The 22,474-nt window shown below is 40.0% G+C and overlaps 1 protein-coding gene across 2 annotated transcripts in view; it reads right to left on the bottom strand.

Annotated features, from left to right (window-relative positions):
• The window catches only part of met (MET proto-oncogene, receptor tyrosine kinase), a 132,247-nt gene that overhangs the window by 67,735 nt on the left and 42,038 nt on the right, over positions 1-22,474 (bottom strand). For both annotated transcript variants that reach the window (XM_073059509.1, XM_073059508.1), the window contains exon 3: positions 1,850-2,041. In XM_073059509.1, the coding sequence (XP_072915610.1) occupies positions 1,850-2,041 (192 nt within the window). The remainder of the gene's footprint in view (positions 1-1,849; positions 2,042-22,474) is intronic.

Raw genomic sequence — 22,474 nt, 5'->3', positions numbered from 1 at the left:
GTGTGTGTCGCTATGGATTTACAATGATGCATGTTAAATAAGTTTCATTTTGGACAATATCTGTGCTAAGCTTCCAACTGAAACCTTGGTTGAAAGCTGTGTCTGGCAAAGTTGGTCTGGCTGATTCTATTTCAAAATACTCAATATTGCTTCAGCCCTATGTATCTACTGCTCCTTTGTAATGATTACAATTTTTCCATTCAAATAGCACCTTTAACGTTGAAGAAGACATCACATGGACTAAAATACATAATCAGATTCAAATGGATATAGCGGGAAAGAAAGTGACATTAGAAGGGCATGAAGCTAGTGGAAAATTTTGTTAGATTGGTACTAGATCTTATTGGAAAGGCTTCCCATACTTTGAGAGTTGAAGTTTTAGTTGTATGAAAACTCTGAAAATTTATCAGAGAAGAAAAAAATTACAGCCTTAAACTAATATCATAAATATAAAGCAGTCACTTATAAATGCAGTAAGGAATCCAAGACCAATAGTCAGAATCTAAACAAAATATCTCATCAAATTAGAAGCTAGAAAAATACACGACAAACGATGGGCTTTTGTTGTCACAGTTGATGTGTGAGCAGCAGAAATAACAACTCAGGTCTCTTGAGCCAAATGATTATGTGAGTGTCAGAGAATTGTTTCACTGTTAACGGTGAGATGGGTTAGAGAAGAGGTCTCAAAGGAAACAAAAGTAAGCAGGAGGCAGGGACCTGAAGACTGTGGATTCTCCATCGACCATCTTACATTGAGAAAGATGGTGGACAATGGAAAAAAATGGTCTGGTTCTCAAGGTTCATTTCAAAATAGAAAGTATTTCTAACATAGTAGCTTTAAACCACTTAGGGGAGGAGAGCCTGGTTATCTGACTTGTGCATTAGGTTCAGGACAAATATACAGTATCGTTCATTCGTTATGTGCCATGTCATATGATGTGGATGAACATGGTCTTTCCATGACCATGATAGTTCTTGGCTAATTTTTCTACAGAAGTGGCAGCCATTGTCTTTTTCTGGGCAGTGTCTTTACAAGATGGTTGACCCCAGCCATTACCAAGACTCTTAAGTCAGTGGTTGCTCAACCAGGACTTGTAACACAAGTTCTGCTCATACAACCATCCACCACCTGCTCCCATGGGTTCATGTAACTTTGATCGGGGGGGGGGGGGGCTAAGCCGGTGCTACATGTTGCCAAGGGTGACCTGCTGGGAAGAAGCGTCTAACACCTCCTTTGTTAGAGACGTATCTTCACCCTGCCACCTGACACAGTAGGTGTCACAGTCACCCTGCCACCTGACTCATAAAAAATTCAGGTCAAACATGGTTAGGATGGGTATTATACATCAGCAGAGCGTTTCTGATGAGATGCATTTAGTTTGAAATGGCTATTCCAATTAAGCACCAGATATGCTTATGTCTGCAATGTTTGGACTTGTTGAAGTAAATGTCAAAGCTGTGATGGGGAAGCAACTGGGGGAATATAATGGTTTCTCTAATAAAGATAATATCAGGTCAATGGTAAAGGTCAAAAGGACTGGCAACTGGAAATAATGTGGTGAATAAAAAACCAAGATTAGATAGTGAAGCATTAAAAACTGCACTTCCAAACAATCTACTTTGTGAAATGGCCTTGTATGGGATCAAGAGCAGAACTGAACTGGCAAAGCTAGAAGTGGTGGTTGTGAACAGGGATAAGGGATTTTCAATGGAAGAAGAAAGGTAAGTTCAGAGAAGAGAGAAGGAAACGTAGAGACTGAAGGAGGAAGATATTCTTTTTAAGAAATTCAGAGCAGTGCATTAGTGAGGTTGCTGAATAAAAGAAGGATAATATATTTTAACAGTCTACCTGCATAACGCGACCATCGGCAGTTCCCAGATTTGCAACCGTCACTTTTCCCATTGTGAAGACTGCAATTGACGTTAACAAGGTGTTTTGGAATTGCCCAAGAAACAAGTCGAGCCGTTGTGCTGGAGTTGTGCTTTCCATCTGAAACCCATCATTGTTTCCTCCACAAGCCTTCTCTCTGGGTGTGGAGCTCTACAGAATTAAACCAAAAATTAGAACAGAATTGCTCAATTCGTTTTGCAATGACATTCAATGTGCTACATGCAAGTTGCTTTGTGAGAGTTATTTATTATGCAAGGTGGAGATATTGAATAGATGTTAGTAAAGCAGAAATATTCAAAATAATTTTCAAACAAGCTTTCAATCATTCTAGCTTTGTTTCCTTCTGAAAGCATCATATAGATGTCTATAACATGAGTCAAAGACTGTGGACAACCTTATTGTTATTCAAATATCTTTCAGGAATAAAACATGTTCAGTAGAGAGGAAAACATTCAGATTTTAGCTTCAATGAATAAACTGAACTTTTCAGCTAACAACTCGAGAATCAGGAATAATAAAGTTAGATGCTGGATACATTCAACAGGTCAGGTCGGGTAGCATCTAAAGAAAAAGAAGTAAGGTTAATTTTCCCTCTTAAGCCCCTTCATCGCAAGGGATAGAAAGAAAACAAGTTGACTTTAAGTTGGAGAGGGTTGAATGGAAAAGGGAGTGAGTAGGGGAGATCGAAGACCACACTAAGGAGCTGCAAAGGACACAGTCCTTTCAGAAGCAATACACAAGCTGCAAGATGACCTCAGTGGGTCGAGCAGCATCCATGAAGGAAGAAGAACCGTCAATGTTTTGGGTCAGGAATCTTCATTAGGACTTACAGAATGCTGAAAGATGATAGGAGGGCAAAACATGTCTGGTTGGAGGTGGCAGTATTTTTAAAAGATTATCTGTTAAATGTGGAGAATAGTGGAGTAGACAAGGACCAGAGGAACTCTATTCTTGTTCTATCAGGGGGATACGAGCAAAGATGTAAAAAAAAAAGTCGATGAGCTGTGATTAACTCCAAAACTATAGAGGAGAAAATGTATCTGACAGTCAGAGACACTGAACCACTGTCACTTACACTGACAGCTTTAGCAGAAGGCAAAGCTCAATCTTCATGTTCTGTCTAAGACTAAGGGGTGCCCTGTGGGTGATATCTCTGTACAACACAGCACAAAGTCTAAGCTTGACAATGGACTGGAAGGTGCTGACAGCCTTCTGCTCTGGACCACGTAGGGAGAATTAGATGGGTACTGCTGAAGGTAATTCAAGGCAGTTGGTTCACTTAGCATTGTCAGACCATCTTTTTAAATTAAATTTCTAGTATGAACATTTCATTTTAGCAGAGCTACATTACCTTCTGTATCATCCTATGATATTTTGATCAGCTTTGCACAGTGGCGTAGCTGTCCCTTTAGATGCCTGTAGACTTCAGCTTTTCATTATTTAGAAAACACTGTCTTCTACATTCACAAGATTAAAGTGCATGAACTTGCATTTATTAATATAGCAACCTATTTGCCACAGTTTTGCTGTTCAGATAATCGCTATAATTTAAGCATTCAGCTATAATACTTATAATGAAATTTCATCTTTGGCTCATTGCCAAAGGTATATTACTTTCTGAAAATCAAAGTAAAGTCTACAGTTGTTGAAAATCTAAAATAAAATCAGAAAAATCTGGAAATACTCAGCAAGTCAAGCCACATCTGTAGGATGAGAACCAAGCAATAGGATTCAGATCAAAGACCCTTCATCAGAACTTCTGAAATAACTTCACATTGATGCAGCTTGATTTGCTGAATATTTTCAGCATTTTCAGCTTTTATTGTATTTAGTTATTTCTTACCCCATCAGCTTGGTCACTAATAAATACAGAGAACAACTGAGGTCTCAGCAAGATTCCTGGGGTCATCACAAGTCATATCTTGCTAATTTGAGCACCTGCCCAATGTTCTCACTCCCTGCCTCCCTCAATGACCTAATTTGCAGCCAGATCAATAATTTACATTCTCTGTTACTTTAGTAATATTTTTTTAAATATTCAACGAGATCTGAAGCATCCTGGGAAAAATGCCAAAGCTGTTTGTAGTATGCCAAAGTAGTAGTGGCTGCCATGACAGAAGTACAAATCTATACTTCACTAATGGGTTCATAACAAAATCAATTTCAGTGCTGACTGGAGACACAATAGACTGCAGATGCTAAAATCTGGAGCAACTAACAAGATGCACGGGAGAAACTCGGTGAGTCAGGCGGCATCTGTGGAGGGACATGAACAGGTGATGTTTCAGCTTGAGATCTTTCATCCGGTCCCCTCCTTTGGAGGAATCAGAGCCGTCAGTTGCCAAACTGGATTATATAAGTGCTGTCACACTTTTCTCACTGTAATGCTGCAGTTCACCTCTAACAAGCTTCCTGCTGGAATGGAGCTAATCAAAAAGGATGAACGTGTTTCAGTGGGATTCAGGTGATAGGAAGCTGGCAGCCTGTTTCACATCTTTGGGCCTTCTTTTTCTTCCAGTGTCACAAGTGATCTTCCTCCTTTAACCCTTGATGCACCATCAATAACTCACTCTGAGACGTAAGAAGCAAGATATCAGCTTTTATTGACTGGAAGAATGAACAACACTACATCCTGGAGAATGAGGCCAGGCTCAGGCCTCAATCGCCTTTATACAGGGGTCTGTGGGAGGAGCCACAGGAGCAGTCCAGACAGGTATATGTAGTTCACCACAACCCTATTCTATCACCTGTACTGATTAATTTTGCTGGGAACATAAAAAGCTTGTTGGCTTATCACTTCTTCAAGGTATATTTGAGTTTGACATGATCTACTGCTCTTTTGCCCAAGTCCTGCAAGTGTACCTTTTTCCTCGTGTATTTCCAATTTGATTTGTAAGAAGAAACTATTAAATCAGTGTCCATCACCACTTCAAATCTTTGCAGCATGCCACAAACGCTAATTCCTTCTTCCCTCCCAAATCAGCCACGTCCCTAGTTACTGCCAGTTATTTAAAATCGGAATCCTTTGGTTACTGAACCCCCATCACAGAAGCAGTCACTGTATATATATTAAAAAAAAGTCATCATTTTGAAACTCTCTGCTGACTACTTCCCCGATTTTCTCTGCTATAGACTCTTCGGTAATTGAAATCTGTGAGACCATTCTGGTAAACCTCCTCTGCACCCTCTCCAAAGCACTGCACCCTTCTCGGTTAGTGGCGCCTGAACCCGGCACTGTGTTGAACGTGGGAAGCATGGAAGAACTGGGTGAAGATGCGGGAGGTTGGAGACTGAAGGAAGCAGTTAGGGGAAGGGTAACGGAGAAGGGGAACTAGAGTAAGGAAGGATTCAGAATAAGATGGGTTGGCAAGTCAGGAAAGGTGGCATCTATGGGTGTGTGTCTCTGTGCATGAGTAGGCTTAAGTTGTACCGCACAGCCAATCTCCTGTTGTACTGGAACCGTTTGCAATGGGCGTGTTCAGTCTGTTCATTCTGTAACCAAATATTGGACTCAGAATTGCAGAGGAAGCAAACCTTCTTCAATGCTGAGAGACTGCACAAGAAGCAGACCATCACATTAGATTACATATCGTTAGCTATGGGTAACCCGGAGGTACCTCTGCTTCAGAGACAGAAGACTTAGGGGTTCAAGTTTACCTCCAGTGATGTCAACGTAAAATTACAAGCCAATGCTCTAGACCTGCATCAGTAAAATTGCTGTTTTTTTGTGTAAACTGTAGCCTCATCTTTTTGGACTGGATGCAAAGATTCCATGGCAATATTTTGAACAGCAAGGAAGATATTTCTGCCATCCTTGCCAATATTTATTTCTTAATCAACATTATTGATAGAGATTATCTGATTATAACCACATTGCTCTTTCTCATGCTTAGATTGCTATCTTTGTTACAACAATGACATAATTCTTTGGCTGGAAAGTTACTTTGAAAGTCTTGGAAGAACCATGAAAGGCACTGTATAAATGCAAGTCTTTCTTTTCTTTAATTTATGAATACAAGCTATATTTCAGGAATGCCAGTAATATCAGGTGTCATTACTCATTGTCTAATTTATTTTGCCGCAAATTCAGCATCTGAATTTCACTCCAAAGATAAGATTGAATATGGATTTTCCATTAACACTGACCTCTCTGTCATTTTCTCTTCAGGGAGTGTGCATCAATCAATTTTATTTTTGTCAGACAGAGAATATTGGCAGTTTAAAAAAAAATATTTATAGGAATAACCACTGATCAGTGAGCCCAAGGCATTCAGCCTGAAATTACTGATTTTAGGTGCTCTCACCAAAATGTTCAAGGCTACAGATCACTGGTAGAGATGGAATTAGCAGTACGGATGATTAGATATAATCTCATCAGAAAGGAAAGAAGGAAAGGAGGAAGGAGAAAAGTTTAAGGCTTGGCTGACGTCCATCATTATGCTTCAAGCCTTGCCATTAAAAGACTGATTCACAAGTCCTAAAGTGCCATTAGGATCAAGCGCAAAAGAAATTCTCCATGATGAATAGCCCTGTTCAGGCTCCAATGTGAACACCACCTTGATGAATTTTGACTGGTAACATGCTACTTAGTTTCCCTGAAAGAATGAGTAATCTTCTCCATTAGGCGATAATTTTAAAAGGAAATTTTTATTCAAGCACTGACTGATCACAGAAACATCAGTTGCAGTGTTTACTATTAAGATTGGAATAATTATATATACAGTAGATAAACTTACTGACATGATGAATCCTGAAGGTATTTATGAGGATGCATTTTTGAACTAAAACAACTATGTTAGTGTCTTTAACACATCAAAACATTTCCAATTGTACAGAATTATCAACAGATTGAGCAACACAAGGATAGATCAGTGAGGTGGATCAAACCTTGGCCAACATGTAATAAGGGGAGAGATTCAGAGTGGTAAGACAACAATCTGCTGGAAAACTATCCGGAAATCTGAACTTGTTTCTTTTTGCTCATTGTGTCAACCATCCATTAACCAATGAAACAAGGCAGCAGCTTAATAAAAATGTGGAATAAAAAAAATACCAGAGTAGCAAATCTGGTGGGATTTCATAATACTTCCGAAAATGTACTTAAGCACAAAAATAAGCAATTTTAATTAGCCTGTCTAGCAGCCCGCTTGTGAATAATCTGATCTCAAATGACTGGAAAGGACTTAAAAACTAAATGGATTTTTACTGGAGTTCTGTTGTCAGTTTTCTAATAAATTATATTTTATTAAAAGCTTTAACATGACTTTTGCCTACAGTAATTGCTTCTTTTCATAGGGAATAAAACATATTCTATTACCAAACGTAAAATAAATTATTACCAAAGCATATAAGGGGGTGTTAGAGGAAGCCATTCAAAAGCTTGTAAGAGGAAGTGAATTTTAATAAACTGACTATAGCAGGAGAGATGAGTGATGAGGCAAGGGAATTTGAGATCTTAGGGCTTTGATGGTTGACGTCAAAATCATCAATGGAGAAGCAACTATGTCTATGATGTAGAACAACCCATAATCCGTGTCTAGATATTTTGGTAGATTAAAAGGTTATAATAGATTATGAAGGATAGGATTCAGGAAGGATTTGAAAATACGAATGCAAATCTTAAAATGAAGGTGTTGTTTGAAACAACAACAGGAATCCAAATGAGCCAATGAGCACAGGGTGAATAGGACAGTGAAAGTTAGGACTGCAGCTAATCTCAGGAGTTCTGTCTGATTCACCACTTACAGGCAGCAGTGTTTTGGATGACGCAAGTTTACTGAGAATGGAACGCAGGCAAATAGACCTATCCAGAGGTAACAAAGGTAGGGTGAAGTTTTCTGCTGAAGCAAGGCCAAAGTCAGAACTTGTTGGTAGAAGCAGGCAATTTCAGGAAATCAGGTCCCAAAACCTAAACAGTTGACACTGAGGCTTTAAATACTCTGGCACATTTTGAGGAAATTGCCAGTAGAGGGCGGTGGTGGGTGGGTGTTAGGAGGGCGAGGGAGTTGGCGATGGTGAGAGAATTGGAAGAGACTGGGGATGCAGCAAGGGAATAGAGTTTGTATTGGGCCCTAAAGGCAATGGCTCCAGTCCTCCCAGTACTTGAGGAACTTTCATTTGACCCATTTCTGGATTTGGACAGAGAGACTGTAAATTTAAAGACACTGAATGGATCAGGATAGGTGGCGATGTAAAGTCCATGTTCACCAGGAAGTAAGTGTGTGTGTGTGTGTGTGTGTGTGTGTGTGTGTGTGTGTGGAGAACTAGCAGATGAGCAGGAATGGAGCTTTGGGGAATAATGGAGGTGATAGTGAGATATAGAGACACCATGACCCATGATTACCTGGCTGTACCAGACAGGTAAGAATGGAATGATTGTGCATTTGATGGCATCAAGACAATGAAAGAGGAAAATATCAACTATGCCAAAGGCTGCAGAAAGATCAAAAAAGGTAAAGGTGGTCGGATTTTATTTTCATAATCACATTAATGACTTTGATCAGTCCATGTCAGAGGCAGAACCTGAGCTGACTGATTAGGACAATCAGTTCCAGGTAAACGGGCAATAGTTTGCGAATCCGTAGCTCATTTAAGGAGAGGAAAGGGAATTGGAGATGGGGCGGAAGCACGAGATGGTCAATGGTTGGGTTTTGAGGTACCAGTATTGATGGCAGGTGTAAGTGGGGCAGGAAACTCTGTGGTAACTGAGGAGAACAGACCATTAACAATATCAGCTGATGAGGGTCCAGAAAGGGGCTGGATCACTGATAGACATGAAAGAACTTACCAAAGGTGGGGAGAAGAGAAAAAAGACAGCCCAGAGAAAGACACGAGCTTGGGACAAGGGATATAAGTGGCAGGGGAGGTGGAAGTAAATTTGTCCTGGTAGGCTTGTAAAAGTAAGTTAAGGGGCAGAAGGACAGAATAAACAGCTTCATTCTTGATGATAAAGAGGATTATATCTTCTCATGGTGTTTTTGAAAGGTTTTGCTGACAAAGTTGTTTGAGGGTTTTAAAATGACTTGAAGTTAAGAAAAGAAGCTATGAGTTATCACTGCTGATGCTGGAATGGGTGGACCTACTGTCACTTTATGTCATCTATCAAGGCACTTCAGTAAAATATTAAACCAGTCGCTTGTCACATCTACTTAATTCTTTATCTGTTGGATTTAAAGGAGCAAAAGTGAAGACTATACCAGTAGTTTGTGGAGGTTTAAAGAAATTTAAAGTTTTAAATGAATCTAGAGTGTCAAAGCTGGAAACAAGTAGTTTGCTGAACAGTTTGAGATGGTTAGGTTTGCAAAAGTGCAACCATTATGAACCAGGAGTAAACCTTCACCAGGGACAGACAAAGGAAGAAGCTAGGAGGAATTGAATGGAGAGCAAAACAGGGAAGTAAATGAAGACAGGCCTACCAGTAAGTGAGATGATAAGAGTGATAAGTCCACAATGGACGATGTGGTGAATCAAATGAATAAGGCAGGTTGGTGTTTATGTGGAGGCAGAAAGTGAGGATAGTATGTGTGGTGAACTAGATATACCTGTCTGACTGCTCCTGTGGCTCCTCCCAAGACCCTGCTGACTACCCCTGTGGCTCCTCCCACAGACCCCTGTATAAAGGCGACTGTGGCCTGCTGCTCTCCCTCATTTTCCCCAGGATGTAGTGTTGTCCTTCAGTCAATAAAAGCCGATAATCTCACTTCCTAAGTCTCGGCGTGAGTTATTGATGGTGCATCAATATGGAAGTCAACTCCAAGGTCAGACAGTAGGTTATTTGAGATACTGGTTGAAATCATGAAGGATTAGCAGTCACACAATGGAGAGGATGATGGCAAAGAACAGTGAAACTAAGGTCTATCAAGAAGTTTAACTCAAAGAGCTTTCTTGAAGGTCTACTACAAGTACAATTAGCAGAATTTTGACAAAATTATTATTTTAGTCTGGGGGTGTGCATGCATTTGTGGGTGGGGTCGACTTCTAACCAAATTAGCATAAATCTTCAAGGAAAATCATGCTATGCATTAATTCAGTTCTACCTTTTGTTGGAAACCACAGTTTTTAAAAATAATATATATAATAAGAGTTGTATTTTTTAAAAAACTCATGTATTTTTCACTCACCGGCAGAAAGCATTATAGCAGCTACCCTTTCCAATTCTTCATTGGCTAAGTATTAGCACATTACCCATGTGAGGCAAGTGTTTCAATTATGTAGCCTAATTCATTCCTATCTAAGGAATTTTTTAATCTTATCTCTAAAAGTGATAGATTTTTCAGAGGCACCATCTTGTCTTCTTGGCCATCTTTATTTCTTTGTCTTATAACTCTTAGCATCATTTCTCAGCTCTTTATCTAGTTTGATTAGCATTCGTATGCTTGTACTCTAAAATAAACTGAAATCTTAGAATTAAGGCTACTTGTTATTCTTGGCTCATGGAAGAGCCCCAAGGATCAGAAATTAACTGAGATCCAATAACCTCTTTGATCTTTTGAGTCTGATTTCATGTAAATTCCAGGCCAGAATAAAAACAAAATTATCTCATATTCGACTCTGTTTATCAGTTTAATATCAACTACCTTTAAATAATCCTGAGTACAATAATTATCCCCGCAAAGACTACATAAATCTCACAATCAAAAAGAAATACCATATACCCATTTTGAATTTTTGCTAGATTTGGCAATCAGAAATAAACTATGCTCGTTATCAGTGTCCAATCATATGCACAGATGAATGCATTGTGCAGAGGCTGAAATTTGAAAATAATCTTTCCATGGCTAGAAGTCATAATTAGCAACAACAGAATAAAATTAAGTGCATACACTCAGAATCATAAGCTTTTATCAATGGCAGCCTTTTCACGACTTAAACATCCCCAGAAACACATGCTGTCTGCCACACTTCACACCACACAATTCAAAACCAAAGTCTATTATGCAAAACTTGCTGATCAACAGTCTCCTTGCTATATTGTTGAAAGCAGCTTTGTTCACTGACATGATGTAAGTAATAGATGAGGCTTCTATCCAAGTTTAGATCACTTAAGCGGTGAAAGTCATTGCCGCAAGCTGGAGATATTCAAGGTAGTAATATTACTTTGTATGCTCCAATATTGGACAAGGACTTATTTTAGCAAACTTCTTTATTCAAGTTTCAAGTTGTACCATGTAACAATAATGACCAAGCACCGAAAGGCGCTTTTACTGTGATACCATTTCAATGTGTGCACTAAGTTTAGAACAAACAGCTATCACATAGTACAAAAATAATATCCTTGATACAAACCAAGACAATGTCTATCATTATTAAAAACAAAACTCTGCAGTCTTTCTTTACACACCACAGAAACTTCCCATCCTAATGTAGCTTCCTGCTGTTTTTCTGCACTTGCAATGGACGGAGAGATTGGATAATCCTTCTCCTTGCCCCAGATCTCACTCAAAACTCCCTCCTGCTTTCTACCACTGGTCTTGTCCAGCTGACATGGTTGACATCTCCAAACAATGTGCGGCCGCTCCCTTGCTTTGGAAGGCTGGTATTTATCATGTGTTACACATCAGTACAGCAACTAACCATGAAGCAGCAGTGTGCTTGCCAGTCATTCAACATTCACACTCTCTATACTTGGTGCATTATCTGCAATTGTAGGAGCCGTGGATCTGTTCTCTGTCCGCATTGTGCTCTGTGTTGTATGTTTATTATGCTTATTGTGGGAACTAGTTACATGAGTGGGGGTGTGGTAAAGGCAAAGGGAATAAATTACGTATTCTTGCTTATTTTGTGGCGGTTTGTAGCTTGGGATCGGCAGAGATTGTATCTTTTGCTGACTGCTGAGAGAACACTGAATAATGCTTAGCTTACGCTTGGGTACGCTTAAATTCACTGCTTCAAGATTGTAAGTTTGCTAATTAAAGGATTGTAATCCTTTGCTAACAAAGGATCGAATAAAAGATTCGAATTTTGGAACTGGGGGTGCGTCATGCAGGTATAACAAATCCATAGGTTTGTTTTTGTTTTGGTTTAGTTTTGCTGCTCAACAATGTTAAAAATGTTTCTTCAAAACCCACTAATTTTCTGCTTGGAAGGAGAAAGGTAGAGAAACCACGAAACCCTCTACAAGTTCCCTTCAAAGTCATACAACAACTGTAGCATATCAATTGAAACTCTCGATGCAACAATGGTGGAGATACCTCCAGTTATAGAAAGTGTCCAGCTTCAAAGTGGAAACCCTGACATTCTCGATGTAAATTAATGGTAGTCTTATCATGAAAAAAACACACTTCATAGATGAATAAAACATAGGATATAAAGCAGATGCAACAATCAGAAATGTTCTGGGTTTTGTCAAAGCTGTTTTCATCAAGATGGATAATACACATATCCATTCACTATATGAGTGTTGAGATCGTATAATTAAGAAGTCTATTAGTCATTTTCATCTATTAAAAATTGTGATTAATCATACTAGTATTTCCCAATTAGCTACACAAAGCAAGTGGAAGAAGAAAATAAACTGATTACAAAAGCTTTGAGTTTTGCTTCTACTTGAGTAATTAATGTTGAATAGATAATCTTGAACTTGCAACAACCCTCCTTACTAACTTCCTCTTCCTACCAGTCTTCATAACGTTCAAGATACAAAATATGATCCATGCACATTCTGCCACAAACACAATAAATTTCTTACCTTCAAATTTTATCATCACCCTGTTCATTTGTAAACTTTCCTATTCTTGCTTTATCCTCAAAGCTTTATGCAATTCCGCTGATTCTTTTTAAGCTTCATGTTCTGAGAGAGGCTCAGCAACTTTAAATTCATCAGTGCTACCTGTCCTGGGCCCAGTAAGTGCAATTAAGAAGAAAGCAAAACAGCAACTGTACTTCCTTAGGAGTTTCCAAAGATTTGGTATGGCAACTAAAACTTTGACAAACTTTTATATATGTGTGGTGGAGAGTATTTTGACTGGCTGCATCATAGCCTAGTATGGAAACACCAATGCCCTTGAAGGGAAAATCTGACAATATAGTGGATATGGCCCAGTCCATCAAGGGTTAAAGCCCTCCCCATCATTGAGCATATCTACATAGAGCTTTGCTGCAGGAAAGAAAGCAACGTGGACCCCACCGCTCAGGTCATACTCTTTCCTTGCTGCTGCCATCAGGAAGAAGGTACCCGAGCCTCCAGACTCACACCACCAGGTTCAGAAACAGTTATTACTCTTCAATCATCAGACACTTGAACTAAAGTTGATAACTTTACTCAACTTCCCCTGCTGAACAACCTATGAACTCACTTTCAAGGACTCTTCATCTCATGTTCTCAATATTTATTGCTTATTCATTCATTTATTATTTTTTATATACTTGCACAGTCTGTTGTCTTTTGCACACTGGTTGAACGTCTAAATTAGTGAGGCCTTTCATTGATTCTATTATGGTTTTCATTCTATCGTGGATTTATTGAGTATGCCTGCAAGGAAATGAACCTCAGGGTTGTACATGATGACATACATGATAATAAATTTACTTTGACCTTTGAACTTGAACTTTGAACATCAGGCCCTGACAGTCTAACTGACCAGGTGCTGGAAACCTGTGTCAATCATCTGGCTGGAGCGTTCAGGACATTTTCAACCTCTCACTCTTGGAATCTAAGGTTGCCACATGCTTCAAAGGGGCAACAATCAGCCCAAGAAGAGCAGGGTGAGCTGCCTCAATGACAATTGCCCAGTAGCACTTACATCTACTGTTAGGAAGTGCCTTGCGAGGTTGGTTATGACTAGAGCAAGTACCTTAAATAGCTGCAATTTGCCTACTACTGCAATAAGCCTAAAACAGATGAAATCTAATTGGCTTGTAACTCTGCTTTGGAGCACCCAGACAGCAAAAAACATACATCAGATTGCTGTTTATTCATTACAGCACAACATTCAACACTATCATTCCCCAGGTATCTATACCTTCTTTGCAACTAGATCCTTGACTTACTCATTGGGAGATCACAGTTAGTGCAGATCAATAATAACAACTTCACTTCACTGACAGTCAACACTGGCTCACCTCAAGAATGTGTGTTTACCCCACTGCTCTACTCTCTGTACGCTCACGAATGTGTGACTAAGCACAGTCTAAATACCATCTAGAGATTCACAGTAACACCACTGTGATTGATAAAGTTCCACGTGGTGATGAGGAAATGTACAGAGGTCAGATATATTAGCTGGTTGAGTGGCGTCACAACAAGAACGCTGAATTTAACGTCACTGAGTTCCAAGGAATTGATTGTGGACTTCGTAAAGGGAAAGCTGGGAGAACTCGTACCTGTTCGCATTGTGGGGTCAGCAGTGGAAGGGGTGAACAGCTTTAATTTCCCGGGTGTCAACATCTCTGAGGACCTATCTTGGGCCGAACACATTGATGCAATTGCGAAGAAGGGATGCCAACAACTTTACTTCATTAGGAGTTTGAGGAGATTTGGTATAAATATATAGTACATTTAAAGTTCAAGGTAAATTTATTATCACAGTACATATATATCACCACATACAACCCTGAGATTCATTTTCTTGCAGGCATTCACAGTAAGTACAAGAAAGATAATAGAAGCAATGAAAGACAGCACACAAATAAACAAGGTGTAAAAGACAATAAACTGTGCAAATACAAAAAAGAAAAAGAAAGTAATAAATATTGAGAACATGAGGTGAAGAGTCCCTGAAAATGAGGCCATATGTTGTGGGAACAGTTGAGTACTGTGAACAGTTTTGGGCTCCTTATCTAAGAAACGATGAGCTGGCTTTGAAGAGGGTTCAGAGGAGGCTCACAATGATGATTCCGGGAATGAAAGGGTTATCATACGAGGCAAGTTTGATAGGTCTGGGTCTCTACTTGCGGGAATTTAGAAGGATGGGGAAGAAATCACATTGAAATCTTGGAATGTTGAAAGACCTAGACAGAGTAGATGTGGAAAGGATGTCTTCCAAGGTGGGGGATTCTAGGACAAGAGGGCACAGTCTCAGGATAGAGGGGCGTCCATTTACAACAGAAGTTTCTTTAGCCAGAGGGTAGTAAATTTGTGGCATTTGTTACCACCTACCGCTGTGGAGGCAAGAGATTGATAGGTTCTTGATTGGCCACAGCATCAAGGGTTATAGGGAAAAGGCTGTGGAGTGGGGCTAAGGAGGGAAAAAAAGGTTTAACCATGATCGAATGGTAGAGCAGACTCGATGGGCCAAATGGCCTAATTCCGCTCCTATGTCTTATGGTCTTGTATTTTGAGGTCCATGCAGTAACTTACACATAATCCATCATAGTATGTGGATACACAGTGTTATCTTACTTCAGGTTTTGAACTGTATTCAATTTGTAGCATTTGACAAATTAGTCCTTGACATTTGCTAATAAGACTCCAACTCTACAAGCAAATACAACAAAAATAGGCAGACACAAAAGTAAAAAGAAGTAGGCTGAACATTATTTCTAAGTGAAATAGGATCTGGCAAACATATCGTGTACTTCAGCTTGGAGGCAATTCTGAACATGAAGTGGTTTTGATTCTAGCCTTGAGCAAGGGTACAAGCCTTTTCATGTTGGTCAGCACAGCCCTAGAGTCCGCAGTGCATTTCATCCTCAGGTTTATTATGATGTTACGTGATACAGCCCAATAACCACAGAACTGCAATAGTGAATCTGTGGCAACATGCTCCATTTGCCACTTCCCTTCCCCAGCTGCTACTGTAGCATTCTTACACTGAAGTGCACTGTGGCGTTAACACCAGTTTCATGAGAGAAAACAGTCAGGTTGATATCTTCCCTTCAAAAGGAGTTGAAAAATTGTTGACATTGAACACGCACTATCATACTTGCTTCCTGTATGTAAAAACAGCTTTTATTTTACTGTATTTCAGACCAGCTTGCACTCTTTCAAAAACCTCTTTTCAGAAGGGTTGAAACTAAAGGACTATTGATGGTATTTCTTCTAGCCACACAATATAACATCTCTACACTAACATATACAAAACTAAAATCCAACTTTATATTAGCATGATGCTTCCACAATTATCACTTGTTTCAAATTAACTGTAACCTGCCATTTATTTTGTAGATATCTGGACATGTTATCTGCTAGCTGGGTGAAAATTGAGGGCAATTGTGCGATATTAACATTCAAAAAGGGGGCATCAATTAATCTTCAAGTTGTACGGATAAAAACAGGCCCTTCGACCCACTACTTCTATGCTGACCCCTTTGCTCATCTACACTAATCCCAATTACCCATATTAGGACAGCATTTCTAAGCCTTGTCTCCTTGACTGTCTGTCTAAATGTCTCTTAAAATTAGAGATAGAATCGGAATCAGAATCAGTGACATAAATTGTGAAATTTGCTGTTATGTGGCAGCAGTACATTGTGATACATAATAATAAAAACTGAGAATTACACTAAGTATACATAAAGCAAATAGTTAAATAAGTAATGCAAAAAGACAAAAAACAGTAGTGAGGTAGTGCTCATGGGTTCAATATCCATTCAGAAATTTGATGGCAGAGCGGAAGAAGCTGTTACAGAATCACTGAGTGTGTGCCTTCAGGCTCCTGTACCTCCTTCCTGCTGCTTCTTTCTGTCTCCTCTGATGTGGCTCTGATGGTTTGTTGTAGATAATGAGAGAAACAAATTGGGAGACACCGGAAAGAATGCAGATCATAAGCACAAGAAAGCCTGCAGAAGCTTGTAATCAAAAGCAACACACCAAAAAATGATGGAGGAACTCAGCAGGTCAGGGAGCATCTTCGGAAATGAATGAACAGCTGATGTTTTCAACTGTTACCCCTCTTCGGGACTGAGAAGAAAGGGGGAAGATTATAGAGCAACACAAAAATACATGGCAGAGAAATTCAGCAGGTCTGGCACCATCAATGGAGGGGAATGAACAGTCAGTGATTTGAGCTGAGACTCTTCATCAGGACTGGAAAGAAAGAGGGCAGAAGCCAGCATAGGAGGGTGGAGGACAAGCTGTCAGGTAATGGGTGAATCCAGGTGGAGGGGTGGGGCAAGGTGGAAGGTAGGTATGTGGGGGAAGGGGTGGAAGTTAGAATGAGAGGAGGTGTTAGGTGAAAGAGGCAAATGAGTGAAGATGGAAACTGATTGGAGATAGTGGACTGGAAAGCAGAGGGATAGGGGAGGATGTGCCTTGTGGTGGGATCCTGTTGGAGATAGCAGAAGCTGTGGAGAATATGTTGGACGAGGAGGCTCATTGGATGATAGGTGAGGATAAGGAGAACACTATCTTCTATGTGGAGGCAGGGGTGAGGGCAGAGGTGTGGTAAATGGAGGAGATACAGGAGAAAGATCAATACAGAAATGTCCTGGAATGGAAAGCCTCATTGTGCAAATAGATATGGCAAAAAAAGTTAATAGCATCCTTTCAAGTGACAGGGTGGAAAGAGGTGTAGGCAAGGGAACTGTGGGTTTGTATAAGATGTTGATAAATAAGGAGATCAAGGAAGGGAAGAGAGATGTTAGAGATGGACCTAGTGAATTTGAGGGCTGGCTGCTTCCAGGTTGTGGTTCCTGCTTCCCCTGGTTGTAATCTTGGTCCCGATTGCCCCAGAACAAACCCTGTCATGGTTCTGCTGAGTCCTACTGCCCCTCTGCTTCTTCCACCACTCCTCACCCATCTCTGGTCTCTTATGCCTTTTCACTGTCACATGGGTTGTTCCACAGAGCCAACTCTACAGAGCAATTCTTTCTTCATTACATTGATGACTACATTGGTGCTGCTTCATGCATCAATGCAGCGCATGGCAATTTTATCAACTTCACCACCAACCTCCACCCCAAAACATCAACTATTCTTTTCCTTCCATACAACTCCCTGCCTGCTTCAAAAAAGCAGCAATCATACAGGTCCCAGGAAGAGCAGGGTGAGCTGGTTCAGTGACTATTGCCTAGTCGCACTCACATCTACGGCGATGAAACGCTTTGAGAGGCTGTTTGTGGCTAGAATCAACCACTCTGCTTTGGAGCATTGAGACAACAGCAAAACATATGCCAGACTGCAGTTTATTGATTACAGCTTGTCGTTCAATACCATTATCCCCTCTGTATTAACCACCACGCTTCTAATCCTAGGCCTCTACAACTGGATCTTTGACATCCTTATTGGGATTGCTCAATCAGTCTGGATTGATAAAAACATCTCCTCCTCGGTGACAATCAACACAAACTTAGCCCAATTCTCTACTCACTCTATATTCGTGACTGTTGTGGCTAAGCACAGCTAAAATGCAATCTACAAATTCACAGGTGACAAAACTGTTGTTGGTAAAATCTGAAATGACAACGAGAAGGCACGGAGGAGTGAGATAGATCAGGTGTTTGAGTGGCGCTACAACAACAGCCTTGCACTCAATGTCAGCGAGACCTAGGAATTGACTGCAGACTTCATGAATAGGAAGTCGAGGGAACACTCACCAGTCCTCATTGAGGGAGGGTCAGCAGTGGAGAGGGTGAGCAGCATTAGGGTCCTGGGTGTCAACATCTCTGAGGAGCTGTCCTGGGCCTAGTACATTGACACAATCATGAAGAAGGCATGCCGTGCGCTTTCCACTTTAAACATTTCAGGAGATTTAGTATGTCAACAAAAACTCTAGCAGATTTCTACAGATGTACATTGGAGAACATTCTATTAAGGAGCTAGCAGAGTTGACACAACCCTCCCCACCATCAAAGACATCTTCAGGAGGTGGCATCCATCATTAAAAACCCTACCATCTGGTACATGCCCTTTTCTCATTACCATCAACAGGGAAGAGGTACAGGGGCCAGAAGACACACACTCAGCAATTCAGAAATGCTTTCCCCTCCCCAGGCATCGAATTTCTGAACTATTTATGAACCCATGAACACTACCTCAAGAATTTTTTTGCACTATTTATCCATTTTGTTATTTATAGTAATTTTATATTTTTGCATTTAACTGAGACTGTAAAGCAACTAACGGCTCTACATATTAGATTGTGATAATAAACCTGATTCTGACTCTGAGATGATAGTCAAACAAATGAAGGTTTCATTCCTCAAACCAGTATCTTATTACTGTATAGACACACCACCCATTCTCCTGGTATAATAATGATCAACATATCATTTCACACCATGAACTTAAAAAACAAATGATTGAACTGCTATTCAAAACTGGTTCTTTTGTTTTAAGTGGAAGTAAAACCAATTGCAAAATGAATTACATGCTCCTAATGATACAGAATTTCAAAAGTACTTTTACTCTGGTGCCTAAAAAGTGTGGATGATGAAATCTGAAATAAAAATAGAAAATAGTGAATGCATGGTACTTTGATGTTATAGTGTTGCTGAGCTTGGCAATTAGCTTGCAGACATTTCATCTTCAGTCGAGGTGACATCCTCAGTGCACACTTGTTGGAGTTTCTCTCTGGGAGTGCGCGCGTTTATATAGACACTCATTCACTTGCCTTAGTCCTGATTGGCTACCCCTTCAGCTGACCCTCGTCAACCATGGGGGTAGCCATTCAGGACTGCGGCAAGTGAACAGGGGGCTATATAAACGCACGCACTCCCGGAGAGAAACTCCAATGACTGCGCATTGAGGATGTCACCTCGACTGGTGATGACACGTCTGAAAGCTATTTGCCAGGCTTGGCAAATACCGCAACATCAAGTGCCTCAACGCGAGTTACCAATATTCACCACCATTTTACATGATACTTTAGGCAGCATTCACAGAGGGGAAAACAAGGAGGAACAATACAGACTTATGGTAATTCAAGAGAATATACAGCATTTTAGTTTTGCATCTGTGCTGACCAACCATGTCCAAATTAGAGATGTAATCCAGCTTTCATATTCTATGCATTGAGATTAAATTGAGTTTGCTAATATTAATGCTTAAGAAAAATCAAGAAATGGTCTGGTAGAAAAAAAAGTTGAAAATATACAATTCTAATTCACTGTTATTTCCAAATTAGTATTAAAGTGTTCCCAGTTAAAACTATCAATTTTCTTTACACAATACTTGTGGTTTTTGTTTCATTTGAACATTCATAGTCGAGACAAATCAATATTGATCATTACCAGACACTAGTCTCAACCCATGAGGGACACAGACTATCACAATATAAGTGCCTTCACATGCAGAAATCAATTTGCTATGTCAATTTATGTAATTAAACAATGAGGTATGGATACACTCACGGAACTAATGAATTTAACATGCACATGGTGTTCCTTCGAGAAATTTAAAGGGTTTTAATCAATATTTCTAAAAAAGAAATTGTTACTATTTTTAGCATATAATAGCATAGTCTACAGCAGGCGGATAAGTTGGCATTAACTTCTGCAATAGCTTTTCTGGTTCCCTTTTGTTTAGCAAAAGTTAGTACAGTACACACAAGATGCTACCACAGACTTTGCATTACAGATGCCATCATGTTAGCCAGCAGTTTAATCAAATTATCCCTAAAATAATGCTAATTGGAATCAGTTAAACATCTTCATAACCATTAACCCAAAATAATGGATTTATCTACATGAGTGAATAGAAGACAGAAAGGGGAGGAAAACTAGAATTGAAAAGGAGCAAATCGATGAGCCTGTTATTGTGAAGGATTGTGGAATCAAGGTGAAAAAAAAACCAGCATCAGAAATAGAGCTCTTTTGACTATTATTAAAGCTCTTTTACTATTAAACATCAGCTGAAATTTTGCACCTGATCAAAGTTCTTTTGGATGAGTGTCTTCATGTAAAATAAGTTTTCTATTTCATAGTTGAAAAGTTCAAAGAACATTTATTATCGAAGCATATACAACCTTGACTTTTGTCTTTCTGCAGGCAGCCACAAAACAAAGAAACACAATGGAGCCCACACAACAAAAGCTGTCAAATATCTGTAACCCTAGGTTCGGCTAGTGGCTTCATCTAGGGCAGAGGTGTCGAACTCAATTGCACATGGGGCCAACACGCAAAGCACACTTTAGGTCACGGGCCGAACAGGATAAACATTTATTGAACACACTAAAACTAAACATTTTTTGAACATAAATATGAATAAAAACAGACAGGAATATTATTCCAGAAAAAATAAACTAAAACTTTAAATAACTTAAATATTTTGCTCTCCATAAAAATATCTCCTGTCAGTATTATACAAGTTAGAAATATGAGCATGCTGCAAAAAAACCCTGAAAATATAAATAAAATTTGTGCTTTTCAGCAAAAGTTAAAAGAACAACAAATCAAAACACTCAGTTTTCTTTGCTCTTATGCCGTTTTGTCAGAGCTGGATGCTTGGCATCTTTTCTTGGCAATAAGTTCGTTTAGGTTTGGTGTAAAGTTCTGTGTTGTGGAGATTCTCAGGATGGACTGCAGGTGTTCATCAGTGAGACGACTCCTGTGTGATGTTTTGTTAATCTTCATCACTGAGAAAAGCTTCTCACACAGATATGTGCTACCAAACATGCACAAGGTTCGAGCCGCATGTAGACGGAGCTGAGGCATTGCTTCAGGAATGGAGCGAATAAACTGTACGGGCCCTGCAGTGTCGTACTTTGCCTTTAGTGTCCCATTACACTGCAGCTCTATTAGCTCCATCTGAATCTGTACAGGTGCAGTTTCCACATCGACGGCAAATGGGTTGCGAAGCAGCTCAAAATTAATTTTTTGTGCTTCAAAGTCACCAAAGCGCCGTGCGAACTCAGTGCGCAGAGCGCTCAGTTTATCAGCAAAGTGCGCATTTGGGAACATCATTGCGCCGACCTGGTTCGACATTACTTGGCAACAGGGAAAATGAGGCAAGTTGCACTGGTGCATTTGTGACTCCCGTAAGAGCAGCTTCACTTGAAATGCCTTCACCTTTCTCTTCGCCATTGTTAGGGGTTAGCTTTAACTTCAGAATAGCGTTGTATACAGCAACAGACGCTTGATGCGGGAATGTTCCCGGGTAGCCTATCGGCAGCTGTTGCGCTGCATTATGGGATCTGTAGTTTGTGTGTTATCAGTGCTTCATATCGCCGGGCCATTAATAATTAAAATAATAGATCTATCTAAAATGATCTCGCGGGCCGGATATAATTGTACGCCGGGCCGGATATGGCCCGCGGGCCTTGTGTTTGACACATATGATCTAGGGGAAGACAGCCCTCGGCCCAGCCAAACTTAAGAAATGTTGTTTGGGTGGATACTACGTGATGTGTTCCCCTGTTACAAATCAATACCATGAAATAACAAACAGTACACAATATGCAATTAAACAATTGAGCTTTATAATTCTTAATTTGACTATGTGGTTAGTGGATGTGGATGGCATCCGTTAGTCTCACGGGACCATTAATCTGTGCCTGGAAAGTCTTGCAAGTGTCCTCTCCAGGGCACTGGCCTGGGCAAGGTTGTATGGAAGACCGGCAGTTGCCCAAGCAGCAAGTCTCCCCTCTCCATGCCACTGATGTTACCCAAGGTAAGGGCAAGGGCCAATATATCTTGGCACCTGCGACATTGCTTCAAGCAGGCCCAAAATCTGCTCCTGTAATAGCCCAGCAAATTTAAAGCAAATAT

Source organism: Hemitrygon akajei, chromosome 10, assembly GCF_048418815.1.
Source record: "Hemitrygon akajei chromosome 10, sHemAka1.3, whole genome shotgun sequence".
Taxonomy (NCBI): Eukaryota; Metazoa; Chordata; class Chondrichthyes; order Myliobatiformes; family Dasyatidae; genus Hemitrygon; species Hemitrygon akajei.
Note: the sequence above shows the minus strand (reverse complement) of the source record. Positions and strands in the feature narration are given on the sequence as shown.